General features: G+C 37.5%; 1 protein-coding gene across 2 annotated transcripts in view; it reads right to left on the minus strand.

The window, feature by feature from the left end:
• Window positions 1-19,648, minus strand: part of itga3b (integrin, alpha 3b) — a 43,507-nt gene that overhangs the window by 17,394 nt on the left and 6,465 nt on the right. For both annotated transcript variants that reach the window (XM_083556769.1, XM_083556768.1), the window contains exons 2-6: window positions 4,388-4,515; window positions 2,530-2,612; window positions 1,097-1,346; window positions 911-1,009; window positions 599-803 (exon numbers count right to left, since the gene is read on the minus strand). In XM_083556769.1, coding sequence (XP_083412895.1) covers window positions 599-803; window positions 911-1,009; window positions 1,097-1,346; window positions 2,530-2,612; window positions 4,388-4,515 — 765 coding nt within the window. The remainder of the gene's footprint in view (window positions 1-598; window positions 804-910; window positions 1,010-1,096; window positions 1,347-2,529; window positions 2,613-4,387; window positions 4,516-19,648) is intronic.

The raw sequence follows: 19,648 nt of genomic DNA on the forward strand, positions 1-19,648 counted from the left end.
TTTTACAAACATTTTTATTATTTTCAAATACAATATGCAGGTTAGCTTTAAACACTATATGGACAAAAGTTTGTGGACACCTGACTATGAGATCTGTATGTGATTTTTGAACATCCCATTTCACATTTAGTCCCATTTGCTGTTAAAATTACCTACACTCTACTGGGACGATGTTCCACAAGATTTTGGAGTGTGCTTGTGGAGATTTTTGCTCATTCAGCTACAAGTGTGGTAGTAAAGTCAGGTGCTGATGTAGGGTGAGGAGGCCTGGGGTGCGGTCAGCGTTCCAATTTACATCAATGGTTTTTAAAAGGGCTTAGGTTAGAGCTCTATAGCAAGCCATTAAAGATCTTCTTCTCTAACACTTGTATATTAATAGAGCTTCCTTTGTGCACAGGGGCATTGACATACTTAAACAGGTTTGTGTCTCCTGGTTCAAGTAAATCTTCTGCATCCAGACATCGTATACAATTCAGTAGCTAAAACATTTTGGTAAAAGTTTGGGGAAGAACCACATATGGCTGGAAAAGTCAGGTGTCCCAATAGTTTTTTCCATAAAGCATAAAATTAGTTAGCATAAATGAGGAAAGTGACCTACTCATCATTGTTGAGATCTGTCACTGCTATACTGCTCCCAAAATAGGAGCCCACTTGCTCTCCTGGGATCACAATAACAGAATTAAGGGTTAATGCCCCTTTCACTGCCAGCGTCACTGAACCCTTGGAGTCGTCTCTGGGAGCCCCTGTAACCACTGTGTACTCTTTCCTGCTCAACAACTTGATGTCTTCTGTCACAGAATAACCTAAAACAAATCAGAAGGACCTTCACATTATTACAAGACCAGCCAAATAGTGGCAAACATTTGTTTGGGGCAGATATGTGGAAAAAGCCAGAAAAAGCTGGACATACCCATGTAGCTATTGCGCTTGTTTACATAACCTAAGTCTTTTTCACTGTAATCCCAGGAGTTGTCTGGGGACGTGTCTCTCCATGTTACATGCACGTTGCCTGGATACAAAAATGAAAGAGAAGCTTCACCAGATGGCATGCATGCGTGTTAATCAGTCTTGCAGGTATAGTAAGTGTGACCCTCACCCTGCCATTCAAAACTCCCTGCGCAGCCGATGTAGACATCGCTGTCCGTCATGCCTGCGGAAATGCCCATGTTGCACATGCCTTCCATCTCCATGTCTTTATTTGGGTTGCACACTTCATACGAATGGTCCTGCCACGAGTCATCTTGGTCAAAGCTCAGGTCGTTACTCCGAACGAAGCATTTACCCACCATCCTTTGCTGTTCTTCTCCTCCACCCTGCACTATTTTAACATAGCGGTGCCCACATGCCTGTAAAAAGAAAACATTTTTCAGGTGCTAGACCAACCACAGGATATGAGTATTAAAATATTTTAATATTTGTAAGTTTCTGTTGGACTCTTATTACACTTAAAAACTCATTATTGAAAACGGAAATTTCATTTTAATGTCATTTTCTAGGTCACTATTCAAATTAAAATAGACGTTTCCGCAAAGATAAGATTTTCTTTGCCTTCATTTGATTTGCTTAAGTTCAAAACAAAGACACTCCAGTAGATACAGAAACTTCTAAAGTCTTTTCCAGCATAAGTACACATTGTCATTAAAGTAAGAAATGTACCAAAAATGTAAAACAATTCTGAATAAATCTCTATCACTTAGTTTCTATTTTTCAACACATCAGTTATGCTTAATAATACAATTTATCCCTAAAACTATATGTAATTACATACAGCAAGACAATATGCACTATATGAAGAATATGAGCATAAGATTAGTGATTTTTGGACATCCAATTCTACAATTAATCCCCATTTGCTGTTATAAAAACCTTCACTCTTCTGAAAAAGATGTTCCACTAGATTGAGGAGTGTGCTTTTGGAGATTTGTACTGACTCATTCACACGGGCGTTAGCAAGGTCAGGTACTGACGTAGGGTGAGGAGGCCTGGGTGCGTTCAGCAGGTTTCTGTCTCCTAGCTCATGAGAAAAGCATATTAAATGCTACAATATTCAAAGACATTCTGTATGATTGTGGCTGGAAAAGTCAGGTGTCCCAATATTCTTGTCCCTATTGTGGGTCTATTTCTGCTGATTAAAGTAACAAAAAAGCTTGCTAGCTTCTAAACATTTTTTTTTTTTTTTGCAGCTATCAGATACAAAACTATTACGTCATTCGCTAATGGTTCGAAACTTGACCTGTGTCATTAAAATTCTTGTGGTGGAGCTATATTGTCAGAACATACCTTCTTTCACCTAGAAATACACTCCTTATATGAAAGGTGTAAAGTGGGCAGTGCACAACTGGTTTCTCCACACTAACACTAATGTATCATTCACTTATATTTAGATAGAACAGACAGAACTGAAGCATATTGTTTCGCTGGTTACATTTTATGCAATCCTTCACGAAGCAAAACAGGTCCAAAGGACCTGTAATAATTTCATCCACTCCATTACACAGGGACATGGTAGGTTCTAATGATTTGCCTTACCAATACTCTTCCTCCAGGATGCTCTCTTTGACTGGCTACAGTCACTCCAAGCCACATGCCTTCTATCAGCTCCGATGAATCCGCTGCACAAGAGAACATCAGAACACATCAGAAAGCATGTATGGAAGAAATATACAGAGAACAAAAACAAGTATCTTGTCTTCAAATATAGTCTTGTCTTGGATCACATGGAATGATAGTAAAAAAAAAAAGGGGGGGACACCCTGGATTGTCTGATTATAACTAATTCCCTTCTATAACTGTTTACTATATGATCAAAAAGGGCAAGTGAGTAGCCAGGAAATTCATTAGAGTTTCATCCTGAAGTCTATTTTGCTATGAAACATTCACTGTTGAGGGCAAAACCGCCTGAATTAACTGCAATCCAGAGTCATTTCTAAGGATTCTAATCACTAGTGTTCACATTTGTCTCAAAATTTTAGTCCATTAGGCCACATAAAACAATTTAAAATGTCCCTAGGACCTTTATGTTCCTAAAACAACACGATATGATATCAGTCTTGCCGCAGACGCATAAATCACTCCGAGTCTGAGTCCGATACTAAAATCAACAAAAAGAACAAAGAATGTTAGAGGCCGAGTTCAAAAGAAGCCGAAAGGTTTATTCAAAGAAACAAAAGGACGTTTTGGAAAGAACGCATGGGTGTTTGCGCAGGTAATCACCCTGCATAACTGGGCTGATACAATTTTTCTTTTAACATAAACACCTGACACAGGCATGGGTATGGCATGTGCTGTGGTATGTGATAATTAAAGGATTTATGTATTTGGCATTGACTACAGAGGGAAAAAAAAAAACGATTTGTGCAGTTTAACGTTTGAACTGGCAACACCTAGCCTAACAAACAGTGTGCAATCATCTCTGCATGGCTGGGTGTGAACAATTCAGCAGGCAATTGCTCTGAGAAGAATGTTCTGAACAGGTGTTATTATTACAGAGTAGTGCAGTGATATAGAAACACACCCTTGATGACCTAACTGAAAGAATCCTCAATTCGAGGACGTACAATGAAGCAGTGCCCCTAGCACAACTTGTTCCTGTTCCACGACACTGCAGTTTCATGAACGTTCATTAACAGTAACCACTCACCTGTATGAGGGAGAGGGGAACTGGGCTTTTGAACATGATAAGCTGTGGCGAGACACTCAGACAGGTGCTGCTGCTTGTGTGTCAAAAGCTTGCTAAAGCACTTTATACTTTTTCTTCTTAAAAAAAAAAAAAAGCCTGGGGGGGAGTGGGATGGGGAATTCTTTCTGCATTTATTAATCATATGGAAAACTATTTTACTAACTACACAGTCAGTGATTGTTTGGTTTCTTTATTTTCAGAGCTGGTAAAAGGACAAAAAGCGCATCTATAAAAACTTTATAAAAACGAGTCCAAGAAGAAATCACACCAGACACATGCACACTAAGGGTAAATTAGCGACCTTTTCAACAAGGAACCAAGGAATGTAGGAACACATCAGCTAATGCACAGCTCTCATATATATCATATAATAATAATATAAAATAATATATATATAACGTTTTTGTTATTAATATATAATATACACACAATACAAACACACATATATATATATATATATATATATATATATATATATATATATATATATATATATATATTTTTTTTTTTTTTTTTTTTTTTTTTTTTTATTACCACTTATCACAAAAACCTAAAGATAATTTCTAGCAACAATTTTATGCTCATTTGTAAATCTACACCAATGGCCTGAGAATTATTTGATCATTAATAAAAATGAGTAAACTGGTTGTTTATATCTAAAATGAGCATATGGTTTAAACACAACTTTGAGGGAGATATATTGCTTACTTGAGGTGATGAGGTCGACTCTGGTGCAGTCATTCAGCGCTGTGGTGATGGGACATGAGTAAATGGCTCCAGTTTCGTTTACTTTCAGCTTTGATAAGGCTTTGTCTTTGGGTGCTCCTGTCAGGAGTCTGCATTTGAATAAATGTGTACATGCTTTCAGTAAAATAATGAAAGGTTTTTAGACCAGGTGGTATAAAGTAACACAGGCATAGTGACGTTTACATTTTCTGTCAGAATAAAATTTTATGGGGGACACAGAAGGTTTTTTTAAAGCAAAAATTAAAAAATAAATAAATAGGTTCAAGTAAGAATGATTCATTATTATTTTAATTAATATTTTCCTAAAATGTTAGTTACTTAACTTAATAAAACGTGTGTGGTGTGAAAATTTTGCCCTGAAAGTCAGTCAGTCATTTTTATGGACTTAATCTAAAAACCTATAAAACATTTTTTGAACACTCCTGGCATTCTCTTAAGTCTTTTTTTGATTACTACATAATTCCATACATGTTCTTTCATAGTTTGGATGTATTCAGCATTAATGTACAATGTTGAAAATAATAAAAATATAGAAAAGTGTTCAAACTTTTGACTGGTACTGCAATATAAATTATACATATCATGTATATACAGGCATTTATATACAGTGAGGAAAATAAGGATTTGAACACCCTGCTATTTTGCAAGTTCTCCCACTTAGAAATCATGGAGGGGTCTGAAATTGTCATCGTAGGTGCATGTCCACTGTGAGAGACATAATCTAAAAATAAAATCCAGAAATCACAATATATGCTTTTTAAACTATTTATTTGTATGATACAGCTGCAAATAAGTATTTGAACACCTGTCTATCAGCTAGAATTCTGACCCTTAAAGACCTGTTAGTCTGCCTGTAAAATGTCCACCTCCACTACAATTATTATCCTAAATTAGATGCACCTGTTTGAGGTCGTTAGCTGCATAAAGACACCTGTCCACCCCATACAATCAGTAAGAATCCAACTACTAACATGGCCAAGACCAAAGAGCTGTCCAAAGACACTAGAGACAAAATTGTACACCTCCACAAGGCTGGAAAGGGCTACGGGGAAATTGCCAAGCAGCTTGGTGAAAAAAGGTCCACTGTTGGAGCAATCATTAGAAAATAGAAGAAGCTAAACATGACTGTCAATCTCCCTCGGACTGGGGCTCCATGCAAGATCTCACCTCGTGGGATCTCAATGATCCTAAGGAAGGTGAGAAATCAGCCCAGAACTACATGGGAGGAGCTGGTCAATGACCTGAAAAGAGCTGGGACCACCATTTTCCAAGGTTACTGTTGGTAATACACTAAGATGTCATGGTTTAAAATCATGCATGGCACGGAAGGTTCCCCTGCTTAAACCAGCACATGTCCAGGCATGTCTTAAGTTTGCCAATGACCATTTGGATGATCCAGAGGAGTCATGGGAGAAAGTCATGTGGTCAGATGAGACCAAAATAGAACTTTTGGGTCATAATTCCACTAAACGTGTTTGGAGGAAGAAGAATGATGAGTACCATCCCAAGAACACCATCCCTGCTGTGAAGGATGGGGGTGGTAGCATCATGCTTTGGGGGTGTTTTTCTGCACATGGGACAGGGCGACTGCACTGTTTTAAGGAGAGGATGACCAGGGCCATGTATTGCGAGATTTTGGGGAACAACCTCCTTCCCTCAGTTAGAGCATTGAAGATGGGTCGAGGCTGGGTCTTCCAACATGACAATGAACCGAAGCACACAGCCAGGATAACCAAGGAGTGGCTCTGTAAGAAGCATATCAAGGTTCTGGCGTGGCCTAGCCAGTCTCAAGACCTAAACCCAATAGAGAATCTTGGGAGGGAGCTCAAACTCCATGTTTCTCAGCGACAGACCAGAAACCTGACTGATCTAGAGAAGATCTGTGTGGAGGAGTGGGCCAAAATCCCTCCTGCAGTGTGTGCAAACCTGGTGAAAAACTACAGGAAATAGTTTGCCCTCTGTAATTGCAAACAAAGGCTCCTGTACCAAATATTAACATTGACTTTCTCAGGTGTTCAAATACTTATTTGCAGCTGTATCATACAAATAAATAGTTTAAAAATCATACATTGTGATTTCTGGATTTTTTTTTTTTAGATTATGTCTCTCACAGTGGACATGCACCTACGATGACAATTTCAGACCCCTCCATGATTTCTAAGTGGGAGAACTTGCAAAATAGCAGGGTGTTCAAATACTTATTTTCCTCACTGTACATACATTTATATACGTCACATTTACTTGGAGCACTGCTGCCTCCTACTGTTCTGAGTGTGTCTGACTACTTTTGCTTTATGCAAACCAGAATAATTTGTACTCATTGTAGATGCAATTTTTCCACAAATTCAAAATCCTAACAATCAAATTTAAATGGAATTTTTAACTCTATATACACACACACACACACACACACACACACACACACACACACACACACACACACACACACACACTCAAAATTCTCCAAGCTGTGAGTGGAGATAAAAGACTTTAAAGCACGTTTGTCTTCAGAGGAGTGGGAGTGGGAAAATAGGGAGACAAAAAACGAGTTCAGACAAGAATGACGCCTGACGGAGTGTTTCTGGGTTTTATCAAACACACACAGACAAAATAAGGACACTCACACTGAATTGTCATTGTGCACAGGTGGAGGTGCTAAAATATTGATAGTTTGCATGTATTGGCATGTGACAGAAGAGTAAAATGTAAAAAAAAAAAAAAAAAAAAACTATACAATAGATTTAATGAAATTCATTCTCAATTATTTTTTCTCAACATTTTGAAGTCAAGACTACAACAGAACAATGTCCCATTCAGGTGGTGCATTGACATTTCTCTTTTGTTATTCCTGTACATTGACTGATTTTGCCCATCTGGTGCATTGGCCACAAAGAATTTGCCCTCAATCTGTGAAATTTCTTTGCCTGAGTGATGTCACGAGAGAGTAGCAGTACTTTGTGTGTAGCTCGAGGCCACGTAATCTTTTACCAGGTGTCAGAGCTGTGTCGAAAAACAGTGAAGCTTGGAAGAGTCGGGACTTGTAAAGTTGTAAAAGGGAACTCAGGGACTGAATAATAAAACCATTTTTGTGAATGAGGCAGTGTCTGATTTATCCAGAGAAACATTTGCATGTTTACAACAAAAAAGCAGTCTCATGTTTTAACTGTACTATACTCCTTAGTGAAAAAAAAAGAAAAAAGAAAACTCATCCTGATCACATGGTTGAAGTAAATCAATTGACTTTGCTGAAGTGTACAATTAACAGTTTCTATTTTGCTAATAAGTTTGCTATTAGGATGAGATGGGGTTGAGGTTAATTAGCTTAATCTCATGCAGAAAAAAAGACAGTCAGGGGAAAAGCATCTTACTAGTTCAGTAATCAGGGCAATGAGGAGTAAGTCAACCATTTTAAAGGCAGTTTCAATCGTAAGAATATCCTCATATTTACATCCTAAAATATCCCATGATACATCACAAAAACCAGAGAGCATCAATGCTTGATATGTTCCCTTACTGGTAATGACATCATATTTTCTGCAGCCTCCAGAGTTGGTGGACGAACTCTGATACCTTCTACAAATGGAAGTAGTTCGTTGAGGATTGTTGTAGCTCTCAGATGATTAACTAAATTAATAATTTTTACGTTTTTCAACATTCTGTGTATGACTTGTTTGACTCAAGGTAATCACAAGAGTTTAAATGGGGAGGTCTAATGCTACTTCATGCATTCTGGGTTATTTGCACTATTAAGGTGTTGGATTCTCATGCTAAACATGCCAAAAGTTTAATTTTGCACAAGTGTTTCTGTGCCAAATACACTCCTTCCGGGTTTAAGATTCTGAAAGTTTTTTCGAGTTTGGCCCTTCATTACATCATGAAGTGTGAATTCCTTGTATGGGGACTTCTCCCGGAAGAGCACACAAACACACCCATCAAAGTGCTTTTTTTGGTTACAGAATTTGGCAGCAGCAATTCACAGGACTTCATAGAGACGAATGTCTCCAAGGAAGTGTGTTTTAGGATGTGAGGGAAGTACTTACCATATAGACACGTCCCGCTGTAGTTGTTTTTGCTGCTGCTGTTCTTGATGTTACATTTTAGACACAAGATCCGATTCTGGATCAAATATGTATGGCTTGATCAGATTTTTTGCCATAGTTCATTTAAGACTATAAAGTTTTTGTTCCTATTAAATTTATAGCTGCACATGCTCGAGGCACGCATCCAGGAGAAGCGTAAAAGCTGTATCTTACTTTTATAAATCTGATAAAACTAAAGACTTTTTGGAGATATGCAGGATGCAATAGTGCTCTATACTGTAGGTACTCAATATTAACATGAGATTGTCCAAAACTCTATGTGATATGTCTCCTTTTAAAAATTAAAAAGGAGACATTTAAAAACAAATCACTAACATGACTACAATTCTGCTTGTTTAAACATTCGGAAAAGTACATTCAGTTTACAATGATTTATAATGTCGAATTACAGAAATTGTTGATAACAGTACCTTCTCTGCCTGATTTGTTTGGAGAGGTATGTTTTTGCTGAGCTGTCATTAATCTGAATTCATCTTTCCTATTAGTACATTTTATACGTACTTTTCGATAATTTTATGTTTATTTGTTGGTATTTGTTCAGATTTAATTATTAATTCCATACGGTTTTATTTGTATTTTGTTTTTTACTTAATAAATATGGATTCGGATGAAACGGTCAGTTTATCTCACCTTTTTATTCTGCGGACATCATAGCAGACTTACAGTTTTAAAGCCAGTAATTGTTTTTATCTGATCAGAAATAAAGTCATTCCAACTTCAAATATTAAGAGTCTCATTGATCCCATTAATTAAAAAACTCAACATCGAGACGAGACCAGGCTAAACGTAGCAACATGACAGGAAGTCTTGTGATTAAACTGAAACGTTTATAAATGTAGCTTCATGATGTTGAATCATCAGTATCCCAATGTGTGGACAAATTGAATCAGGGTCTTCTCCAGGGCCTGAAATCATGTACACCATATGCTGAATCACCACCTAGGTAGCTAAGGAGCTGATTATAATACACCAAACATTTTTTTATCAACGTATCTACTGAGAAATCCCTAATCACAATGTCTCATATATTGTGTCTATCATGTGTCATAGTGATGGTTATTTTGGCAGAGAAACAGTAAAAGAATAGAAAAAAATACAACTGACAAATGGTTTTAAAAGCCATGTTAAATAAACTATTCACAGGTGCTTAGAGAACATTTCAGTGTGCTTTTAGTGAAAAGATTATGTCCAGTACAGCTCCACTGATAAGCTGATTAGTTGTGCTGGTCTTTGCTTCATTTATACACCGTTCTGGAAACCTGAAGTCGATATTTAAAACAAAATAAGACTGACCTCTTTAACTTGCCCATGTGAATATCTTTAGGATGACAAAAGTTTTGTCTATTCTATCGTATTTATTTTTTGTACAAGTTTCCACAGGTGAGAGCCATGCTTAGCATTAGTCACTAACGCTCAGCCTTGAATTAAAAATAAACTGCTCTCCCACTCACATACTGTACACCACAGGATGAGCTCAGCTCGCCTGGCTCGGTCTGGCACCAGTCCTCTGACGCAAATGTTTACATTCACCTGGCTGCTGTGAAATAAATGGGATTGGAAAAAAGGAAGTGCTCCAGAAATCTAGACACGGGCTAATTAGTAGGAAGAACTAAAGACTGCAGTAGTACTTTAGAAATAAAAAGGAATGAAATAGATTTATATATCTAAAAGTTGGTGACAAAGCAACTATTACGCACCATGGATCTATAAAGCACCATAAAAAAAAAAAAACATTTCTGAGTTGGTGGTCTCGTCTCAAAAAATTAAAAATAAAAGCTTCACAGCATATAGAATGAAATAATTAACCATTTCCATAGTGCTGTTCAGTTCTCAAATCTGGTTAGTCAGAAGGCTTTGACTAATTTTCCATGATAGCATGACAAAAACAACAACAATTGTAACTCAAATCCCAAGCATTGTCTAATAATCAACAGAAAAGATCAGCGCATTTTATCCCGTTCAAAAAGTATCCGATGAGAGGCTGATTTTCGCTTTTTAGCTTCAAGAACAAAAAATAAACTCATCTAAAAATGAGCCTGCTTTAGATAAAAGAGTAGCTACTTTTTTTTTATCACAATTCAATAACAATTTTGGAAACACTTTACAAAAACAAAGACCTGAAGACATTCCTAAAGAAAACATAGTGACTGGTATAAAGCACTAAAACCGGAGACTCCTTCTGTAAATTACAGAATAATAATAATAATTAAATAATTAAATAATTAAAACTTCTTACAGAAAAACATCTCCATATCAATAATTATAATACAGTATAATAAGATTAGGCACACAGTGTCTCATTTACACAGTGTCTCATTTACACAGTGTCAAGTACACAGCCAGATTTGATATCAGGTCTGCTGTTACTGAACATGAATCACCTTCTAGCTAATCAGATTTGAAAATACCCCGAGCACTCATGAATGAAAAGATTTTCTAGATGTATCAGCAAGACACATATTGGATTTGGGCCATTATTGGACGCAGCACACTTTGTAGGAACAAGAAAACAAACCCCGAGCTGAAGCCAAATTTCAGTGTAATGTTGTAATGCTGTGATGAACCAAGCCATGGCTCTGATCTACTAATTCAGAGGCAGTGGATTTATTAAACTGGATATCAGGAAACAATAGAGAACAAGGCAGACGTTTTGGCAATGCTGCATCTGTTCCTGAAAAGAACACCAGCTGCAAATCAAACAGCTGAATATGGACATGTGGGTAAATGTAGGATTATATAGGCGGGTTCCTTTGTTTAATTATGTTTTATTGAATACCTGCAGCTATAGGCAGATAGCTACAATATAAGCACAGTTATATGGAGGTAAGGTGTTGTTTTTGCCATACTTATTAACATTATATGAATCATTTGCATTAGAAAATGGCATCACGGTATTTTACCGTAACATGATTAACATGTAAAACTCAACTTAGTTCAAGAAAAGGACACAGGTGTCGATCATTGCAGTGAAGTCATTCAGCTAGAAACTGGAGTGTACGTACTGTACAAAAGTTTATGGTTATGGTAATAAAGAAAGTGAATGCAAAAGAACAAACAAAATGCACAAAGAAACTAGAAACTGATCAAAAGACAGGGACCGTGAAAAACAGCATCAACCAATGGAGACAAATGTAAGACAAAGAGTTTGGTTTAAGGTGAGAATATATACCAGTGCTAATTGATACTAAACATGAATCAGGTGGAGTCATGTGACAGTCACTGCTTGGATCAGGTGATATGCAGTGGTTGATGGGGGATGTAGTTCCTGTCCATAATGATCTTTGATTTCAAAGATCATTAAGGTCACTGACACAAGGCTACACAACAACACAACAATGAATTCATCCACAGCAATATCGTTAGATAACTCAACACTATTTCTCAGTTGCATGTCTAATTCATTGGGGGGAAAATGTCTCCATCTGAGCGGCTGGTGTTCTTGGCAGAGTGATTGAGTTTGTAACTTCCCACGCTCAGGCCCTGTTCCTATGCTACAAAATAAATACTCACAGGGCCTTTTAGACCACACTATAAATGAAGTTTGAGAGAAATCCAGATCTGCCCAGTCCTTGGGGACCTTCATGGCCTTTATTAAGTTACATTTCTTTTTATTTTCTAGCTTCCAAAACAGCAGTCAAGTACACAAATATTTAGGTCTCACATTACTTGCGTGTTAAGTTATAATGCTGGTTCCTTAATGTATAGTCATATTTAAGGTACTCATGATTTGAACACAATTATAAATTAAATAAAACAGATGGACTTTGTCGAAAATATTTTCTATACTGGTCCATGAAAAACTCTGTGTATTTGTTTGAACTCATTTTTTTACTCCTAAACATGCACTTACTTTTCTATGACTTACAACCTCCTAACATCACAAGCTATTAATCAACAACAAATCAATGTCTGGTGTTCTGGAGGAGTCTTTCATAAAGCTAAATGTACAGAGAACAAACAGAGATGTAAACACATTGCATGGTCTTTTTGATCCTCTTGCTTTGACATGGTTGATTTCTCACACCTGGTATTAACCTCTATCTCAAGTCATCCGAACACAAGCAGACAACCGAAAGTATTTACAACTTTTTTGCAGTACAAATTTTTGCACAGATGGCAGGTGTTATTTATTTATTCATTTATTTATTTATTTATTTATTTACTTACCAAGCAATGTATCACTAATAGAGAGGCATTACTACTCTGCTTTCTTTTTGAAAAAATCTATGAACAATTGGCTCCGGCTAACACAAGATCCACAAGATTAAAAGTCTGTAGTTTATGTGAATTCCCCTTTAGCCCATCCCCTTAAACTTCTTACTCAAATAAGTTCTGAGATGATGTGACACCACACAAATACCTCACTTTTTTTAAAACGGCCCTTCTTCTGCCTTCTATCCATACCACAATCATAAGACACAAGTCTAAACACTAAGAAAATTATAAAAAGCGATTAGACAGACGGAGTACTGAAAAGAAAAAAGAGTGTCACTCAGAGAGAACCCAAATCATGTGACCTTGAACATGCTGGAACCAGTCAGGAGTAGAACATCAGGCTAAGAGGAGGCAGATTAGATCTAAAAGGTTATCCAGTCAAAAAAAAAAACAGCTAGCATATTGGATTTTCTATTAGAATCAGGCAGCAAAATGCTCAATCTAATCAGCAGTTAGTCAATGGGACAATTACATACAATTACTACTCTGTAAAGAGGAATAGGAATCTGATTATAGCGCATGCGTCTGTATCATGTCCCTGTGACGATATTTCAGAGTTATCAAAGAGAACATCACGTTTGTGCAACCTGATTATTACACCAGATAGTCCACTGTTGCAGACAGCATGAAATACTTTAGTGCAGAGCAACACAGAACACATTATTTAAATAAATAGACATTTATGAAATAAATTAATTTAAAATAGGAATCTGAGTCTAATAAATATGACTTGCATTTGCATTTTTTTGTTGTCGCCACTATATATCTTTGTCCAAGGAAAATGTAGCTGAATTTGAATTGTGTAATATGTTTGAAAAATATGAATGTTTGAAAGTTTGTGTTTTAGCAAATAAAATTGACATTAAATAAGATCCCTCTACTAAGTAAGTAAGCATTTCAACATTAAAGTTTTTGCATTTATTTATTGAATAAAATTATCTTTTTATTTACCTAAATTATCTTTGTCAGAAAAATTATCTGTGGACCTCTGGAAATTTCAGTTCCTTAAAAGTATGAATTCATTTAAAGAGTTAAATGAAGTCAAGCATATGTGTCAGAGAACCACCAGCCACGCCTCCCTCCTGCACTCAACACTCATTGTCACCCAAATAAGGATGGGTTCCCCTTATGGTTCCTCTCAAGGTTTCTTCCTCATAACATCTAAGAGAATTTTTCCTTGCCACAGTTGTCACGGCTGCTCATCAGGGATAAATGCACACTATTCACCTTAACTGTTGATTTCTGTAAAGCTGCTTTGAGACAATGTCTGTTGTGAAAAGCGCTATAAACTTGACTTGACTTGACTTGACTCTCACTCAGCCTCTCCCTCCTACTGATCGCCAACACCCGTTCCCCATTTACATTCCCCTTTATAAAGCCCCCATTTCCCCTTACTCACCATCTGATCTACAGGTTACTCCATAGATCTTCATGGACTACCTATGCTCTGTGTGCTTTCTGGTTCCTGGCTCCACTTCGCTGGAAGCACTCTGTTTCGTGTATCAAGGCAAATAAAGCCCTTTCTACTTTACTCCCGGTTTCTGACGCGTGGTCTATGCGTGATTTTGTGAAGAAAAAGTACATATATTCAAGTATGTATAGCAAAGTAACTGGGACATACTAACATGTCATATAAAGAAACAGAACATCGCTGCCCCGTTACACACTGTTACCTTATACAAACTTTTCACTGCATTTCAGCTTTACTTCATTCATTATTCCTTAAATAACTTATTGGTTTTAAAGTGATAAAATAAAGTGGTAATAATTTATTTTGATCAATTAACAACATTTCTATAAACAAAAGAGAAATCCAAATCAAATAAATATTTGATGTGACTTTCAAATTTATTGTGTACTGTCTGGATACTGTAAGTCTGGTGAAAAAAATGCTGCTCAAAACCCATACCTCCGACATACAAACAAGACTAAGCGACTCAAATATGCACAAAAACATAGAAACTGGTGTGTAGAAAAATGGCAGCAGGTGCTCTGGACTGATAAGTAAAAAATCTGAAATATTTGGCTGCTGGGTAAAACTAATTATTTGCCAAAGGGCTGGAGAGAGGAACGATAATCAGTGTCTGCAGGCAACAGTGAAGCACAGTAAAGGTTACTTGCTAGTTGGGGGCTGCATTTCTGCAAATGAAGTTGGAGATTTGGTCAGGATTAATAATGTCTATAAAGAGAAATACAGGTAGATATTTATCCATCATATGATACCTTCAGGGAGGCATCTGATTGGCATTAAATTTATTCTGCAGCAGGACAATGACCCCAAACCTACAACCAATGTCACTAAGAATGATGTGCAACATAGAGAAGAACAAGGAGTCCTGGAAGTGATACTTTTGGTCCCCACAGTGTCCTGATTTCAACATCAAGTATGTCTGGGATTACATGAAGAGACAGAAGGATTTGAGGCAGCCTACATCCACAAAGGATTTGTGGTTAGTTCACTAAGATGTTTGGAATAACCTACCTGCTGAGTTCAACTAAAAACTGTTCCTAAATCATATAAAGCATACCTTTACCTTCATACCAGTGGTCACTCTAATTATTGATGACATTTTCATTTGTATTCTGTCTATTTACTTTCTATTTTGTTATTTGATAACATTTCTTATTATTAACACTTCTTTTTTTTAAGAATTCTTATTTTACATTATATTAGCTGAAACTTTTGCACAATACTCTCTCTCTCTCTCTCTCTCTCTTTTTCTCTTTTTCTCTCTCTCTCTCTCTCTCTCTCTCTCTCTCTCTCTCTCTCTCTCTCTCTCTCTCTCTCTCTCGTCTAGTTATATTTGATAAATATCCATACCTATGTACAGTACATGACATACAAGCACTTTACACAAGAAGATCCATTTTTCACATGACTAAATAAAATCAGGCTATTTTCAACATTCATGTGTGTGTGTGTGTGTGTGTGTGTGTGTGTGTGTGTGTGTGTGTGTGTGTGTGTGTGTGTGTGTGTGTGTGTGTGCACACAGGCAAATCTATCACTGGCTTTTCCTCCAGACAATCTAGCTTTTTGTGTGGCACCAACCGCCATTAGTGAAACAGCAGCAGAGAAAAACATGCATCAATCAATTAACCGGCATAAACAAAACACGACAGCAAGCACACCTTGCATTACAGGCGACAGCTAAAAGTATTCCTGACAGCATGACTGATGGATATTCTGGTATAAATGGTTTATCCATTTCCAACTGCAAATAAATGTCTCATCAAATGTATTTACAGTATTTATGAAAATACTCATAAATACAATATTTACAAAAGTGCTAGCATAAAAATTTGACTTAGTCACTCTTTTGAGTGTTGGTCTTTGTACCTGAGTGGATAATTTAAGAAGGCTATATTTTCAGAACTGTAAAAAGAATTTTTGCATAAATTTGATTTAATTTGTATTTCTTTTATTAAATGATGACATTTCATTACTTAAAAGACAGACCTTTGGACAGCCAATATTCCACCGCTAAGTGTTCCGAGATGCCTTCTTGAATTTGGTACTCCTCCTCTATGTACCTAAGGAAAGTCTGTCAGTTGAAAGTCTTTGGTCCTAATCCCCTAATCTTTACAAGAGTGTGAAATCAGGGATTCATGTTGAGAAAGGCCAGACGTAGTCACTCTGGCTTCTTGCTTTTCCCCTCTGTGAGCTATAAATAGCAGAATTTACAGCCAACTCCATGTTTATCTAACTAGTCCACCAGTATCCTCTTGTTAACAGATCTCCTACAGGTGGGACATCCTTGACCCCATTTACACTTTGATCATATTATATTGGTATTATTTTCACAGAAAGGGATTATCTGCATAAAAATGCACATTTGCAGCAGAGTGAAAATGTAGGCATTGTTAAATGCTGGCTGTGAATTAAATGGAGGAATTGCAGAGAATGAGCAGGTAATGCGCTAGTGTTCGCATTGGTTAATAAGAAACCTATTTAGAGAAATAGAGATTGTGCTTCTCTCTGCTTCTCTAAAACAACAAATCAGAAACTCTGAAACACCTAATGCTTTGTGTGTGTGTGTGTGTGTGTGTGTGTGTGTGTGTGTGTGTGTGTGTGTGTGTGTGTGTGTGTGTGTGTGTGTGTATGTTTGTGTGTGGGTTTATTAGTCTCTTGAGAGCTAATTTCCTACCTACTTACCACTGACAAACAGACTGAAATCTACTTGTTTTTTAATCATGTTATATGTGTCATATAAAGGCATCTGTATGTAAAAGTGACCTTTGACACTCAGAACCTTTTCTAAAATTTAATGGGCCATAATAGGGAAAAAAAAAAGTTTATTTTATTTTATTTTTTTATAAGGAAAATGTATTTTGTAACAAAAAAAAAAAAACACACAAAGAAGGTTGCTGAACAAAGAAGGTCAGCCAGTTTGCATATTATGACATGTTAGATCTCAGTCTGACCAGAGACGTATTCAAATACAAACGTATGTAGATAAAATCTTATCAGGACACAAGACCGGGTGTAAACAAGGCACTTAAATGAACTCCTGAATAACTGAAGCCAAGACCTCACACAATGTGTCAGAAACAAAAGATTTACAAATTCCTAAAAGTAAGCAGAAAAGAAGGGCATTGATTACAAATACTATCGTAGATTACTAAAATAATGTGACAAATACATTTACATTTACTTCCTTCTGATCGTTTTTTTTTTTTGCCATATAATCCTGGTGTTTCACAATTTTATGCTAATCCATGTTGACAAAACATTATTGTTTATGCAGAAATGACACTCCTGGGTCATTTCACTCATATCCTTTAGTACACGCTGAAAGACAGCTCTGCTTTGCCAATGAAAAATGAGAGAGTAAAAGAAAACCAGACGTATCCTACATGGCCAGAGCCCTACTAGAAGTCATATCTCATCACGCCTGGGGCTCCTTTATCTGTTGCTCCTTAAAATCCCAGACATGAGCAGGACAGCTTTGGATAAAGAAATGTTCCTGGCAGGAATCTCTTCATGTACAAAATATCTCAGCTCTCACCCCGGGTCGCCCAACAACCCCTTCAAACCCCAACTGTAAATTTAATTATTTGTACATTGATAGAAACATTGTTTGTAATCATTGCTACTGGTCCTTTATACCTCATCAAATTATGTACTTCCTTTCTTGTACATCTAAATATATTTGCTGCACACAAATATATTTGCACTTTATTTAAATACCTCCCTATCCTTATATAATATACAGTATCTCACAAAAGTAAGTACAGCCCTCACATTTCAGCAACCATTTTAGTATAATGTCTCAATACTATAGAAGTAGTCAATGTGCAGCTTGTATATCAGTATAGATTTACGGTCCTCTGAAAATAACTCAACATACAGCCATTATTGTCTAAATAATTTGAAACAAAGGTGAGTACACCCAACGTGATAAGAGCTACGTCGTGTAATCATTCAAAGATACATGTACTATTCATCAAGTCCATGTTTTTGGTTGATTGACAGGACCATACAACTTTTTGTATCTTGTATTAAAGCAGTTAAGTTGGTACTTTAAGTACAATTCTCTCAGACTGACCACTGGATGTTCAAGATGGCACCTCATGGCAAAGAACTCTCTGAGGATTGGCGAATTAGAACTGTTGCTCTCCACAAAGATGGCCAAGGCTATAAGAAGACTCTGGAACTGAGTTATAGTACAGTGGCCAGGGTCATACAGAGGTTTTCCAAGAAGCAAAGTGGAGCAGGTTTAACAGAGATTCGTCAAGGCTCAAGCAGACCTGTTCGCGACTTAAGAGACATCGCACTGCCCCCTTTGGTTTTCCCTTACACCTAATGGCTCAGGCATGGCTGAGGCTACACCTGTACCCTTTTCCTTCTGTCACGCTGCTTCTGGGAGTTCTGGAGAGCGTTTGCCGGGATGGAGTCTGTCTCCTCTTGGTGGCCTCATGGTGGCCAGGCAGACCATGGTTCATGGACCTGGTAGCCCTTCTCAAGCACCCTCCCTGGGAGATTCCTCTCAGGAGGGATCTCCTCTCTCAAGCAGGGGGCGCAATCCTTTGCCCCCACCCAGAGTTGTGGAGGCTGTGGCTGTGGCCCCTCTATGAGGAGGTCATATGCCACAAGATGGTGTCTGTTCAGTGTATGGTGCAATCTGCCCGGTTGAACAGTTTGCCAAAGGGTTGGCTCCATCCACTCTCAAAGTCCACGTGTCCGCTTTTTCGGGACCCCATATGCCCCCATAGCGGGGCAATCACTTGGCAGAGACCTGTTAGTGACGCGTTTTTTCCACAGCACCTGGAGGCTGAGGCCCCGGGATTGACTGTGTGGGATTGTGTGGAACCGTCTTATTAGAGGATCTATCCGAGCCCCTTTTCAAGCCGTTGGCCGAGGCATCTTGGAGGCACCTCACAGTCAAGACTGAAAATGCCTTTCATTTAGAAACTGGATCGAGTGCCAGTTTTCTAGCATGATAACCCCAAACACATCGCCAAGATGACAACTGTGATGGAGTGGCCAAGTATGTCCCCAGACCTAAACCCTATTGAGCACCTCTGGGGCATCCTCAAACAGAAGGTGAAGAAACACCATATGTCTAACATCCAGCTGCTCCGTGATATTATTATGGAGGAATAGAAGAGGATCCCAGCAACAATCTATACAGCTCTAGTGAATTCCATGCCAAGAGAATAAAGGCATAACAATGGGGCTCACACAAAATATTGACACTTTGGATCCAGTTTTGACGTGTTCGCTTTGTGTGTACTCACTTGTGTTCCCAGCTATTTTGACAGTTATAGCTGTATGTTAAGTTATTTTTAGAGGACAGTAAATATGTACTGCTATACAAGCTGCACATTGACTACTGTAAAATATATCCAAGTTTGATTTGTATAGTATTATCCCTTAAGAACATAAAATAAAATAAATGCTGAAATG

The sequence above is a fragment of the Silurus aristotelis genome (genome assembly GCF_946808225.1).
Source record: "Silurus aristotelis genome assembly, chromosome: 12".
NCBI lineage: Eukaryota > Metazoa > Chordata > Actinopteri > Siluriformes > Siluridae > Silurus > Silurus aristotelis.